This window comes from Cebus imitator, unplaced genomic scaffold (assembly GCF_001604975.1).
Source record: "Cebus imitator isolate Cc_AM_T3 unplaced genomic scaffold, Cebus_imitator-1.0 Scaffold1029, whole genome shotgun sequence".
Lineage (NCBI taxonomy): Eukaryota > Metazoa > Chordata > Mammalia > Primates > Cebidae > Cebus > Cebus imitator.
In genome coordinates, this window is record NW_016108344.1 from 36785 (window position 1) to 38007 (window position 1223).

Below are 1223 nucleotides of genomic sequence, written 5' to 3' on the forward strand. Positions count from 1 at the left end.
AAAAAAAAAAAAGAAGTAGATGAGCTGCTTTTCATATCCATGGGACAAACTCTCCCTCATCTGGTAGATCTTAATCATGTGTCCACTGACCTAAGTCAGTGCAAACAATTAAAACTTTTTGCCCAAAATCTTCAAAACTTGCCCTAACTACTAACCAGAAGGGTTGCTGCAGTACTGATTTATCTCATCCTATATCATGGTCAATGAATGGTTAGAGACTGGACCAACGGGTGAATTCTAACAACATTTACTTAAAAAAGAATCTGGGGAGTCGGCACAGTGGCTCATGACTGGAATCCCAGCCTTTTAGGAGTTCCAGGAGGACAGATCCCTTGACCTGAGGAGTTCAAGACCAGCCTGGCCAACATGGTGGAACCCCACCTCTACATAAAATACAAAAATTAGCCAGGGGTGGTGGTGCCCACCGGGGATCCCAGCTAATTGGGATGCTGACGCAACAGTACCAGGGTGCTCCCTGCTCTTGATGGTGCCACTTACACATACCACAGGTTCTATTAGGAGCAGGGTCCCCTTTAAGCTCCTCACAGGAGATCCTGTGTGCTATCGCTGTGTTTCCCCCAGTGTCCACAGAACACAGCTTTGCCTACTGGACCTCAGCAGAAACCAGAACAAAATGGAAGTTCAGTAGCCTCAGACATTTTGACCAACTGACCAGATGCTACTCGTCTGCAAGATCTTGTACGGTACAGAGGCGATTGCTGTAAACACGGATTTAGCCTCTTGCTGAGAAAAACAAGTGGTTCTGTGCCTGTGTCAGAAATCAATAGCTGGCATTGTGACCCCAGTCCCATACCCACCTTACTGCCGACGTGGAAAAGTTGCTAAACACTTTTGCTTCAGTCTTCCATCTTTACCAAAATGTTAAAATACCCATTTCTATTTACTACAAGTATAGGAAGGATGAAATTAACTTTGATGAAGAGAACTGTTAATTTTTCAAAACAAGACAAGACATCACTGATCATTTTCGTGGTGGTCAACCTATAGAGCTTACTGTATGTCTTCTCCTGGTAGTTCAGGAAGTAGGCCACCTGACTCATAAGAAGTCTATTTTTGTTGGCTCCGACATTTGGTTTGTTTTCTTCCTGTTGGGAGCAGGATTTCTCAACGCCTTCTGGAATGTTCACCTCTGTGTTTTTTCTGGAAGAAGGCCTGCCAGATGCCACCATGTTGATGTTTCGGGCACGACACAGAAAGCCAGG

The 1223-nt window shown here is 44.8% G+C and overlaps 1 protein-coding gene and 1 long non-coding RNA gene across 4 annotated transcripts in view; both read right to left on the minus strand.

The window, feature by feature from the left end:
* The window catches only part of LOC119469923, a 51587-nt gene that overhangs the window by 30316 nt on the left and 20048 nt on the right, over positions 1-1223 (minus strand). The window lies entirely within an intron of this gene.
* LOC108298648 (neuroblastoma breakpoint family member 1-like) overlaps positions 1-1223 on the minus strand; it is an 18698-nt gene that overhangs the window by 11620 nt on the left and 5855 nt on the right. Inside the window, exon 1 of one of the 3 annotated variants that reach the window (XM_037735860.1) lies at positions 1016-1217. The exons of the other annotated variants lie outside the window; for them this stretch is intronic. Within the exon in view, the coding sequence (XP_037591788.1) occupies positions 1016-1190 (175 nt within the window). The 5' untranslated portion in view covers positions 1191-1217. Of the gene's footprint in view, positions 1-1015; positions 1218-1223 lie in introns of those variants that run through there. 3 annotated transcript variants of the gene reach the window in all.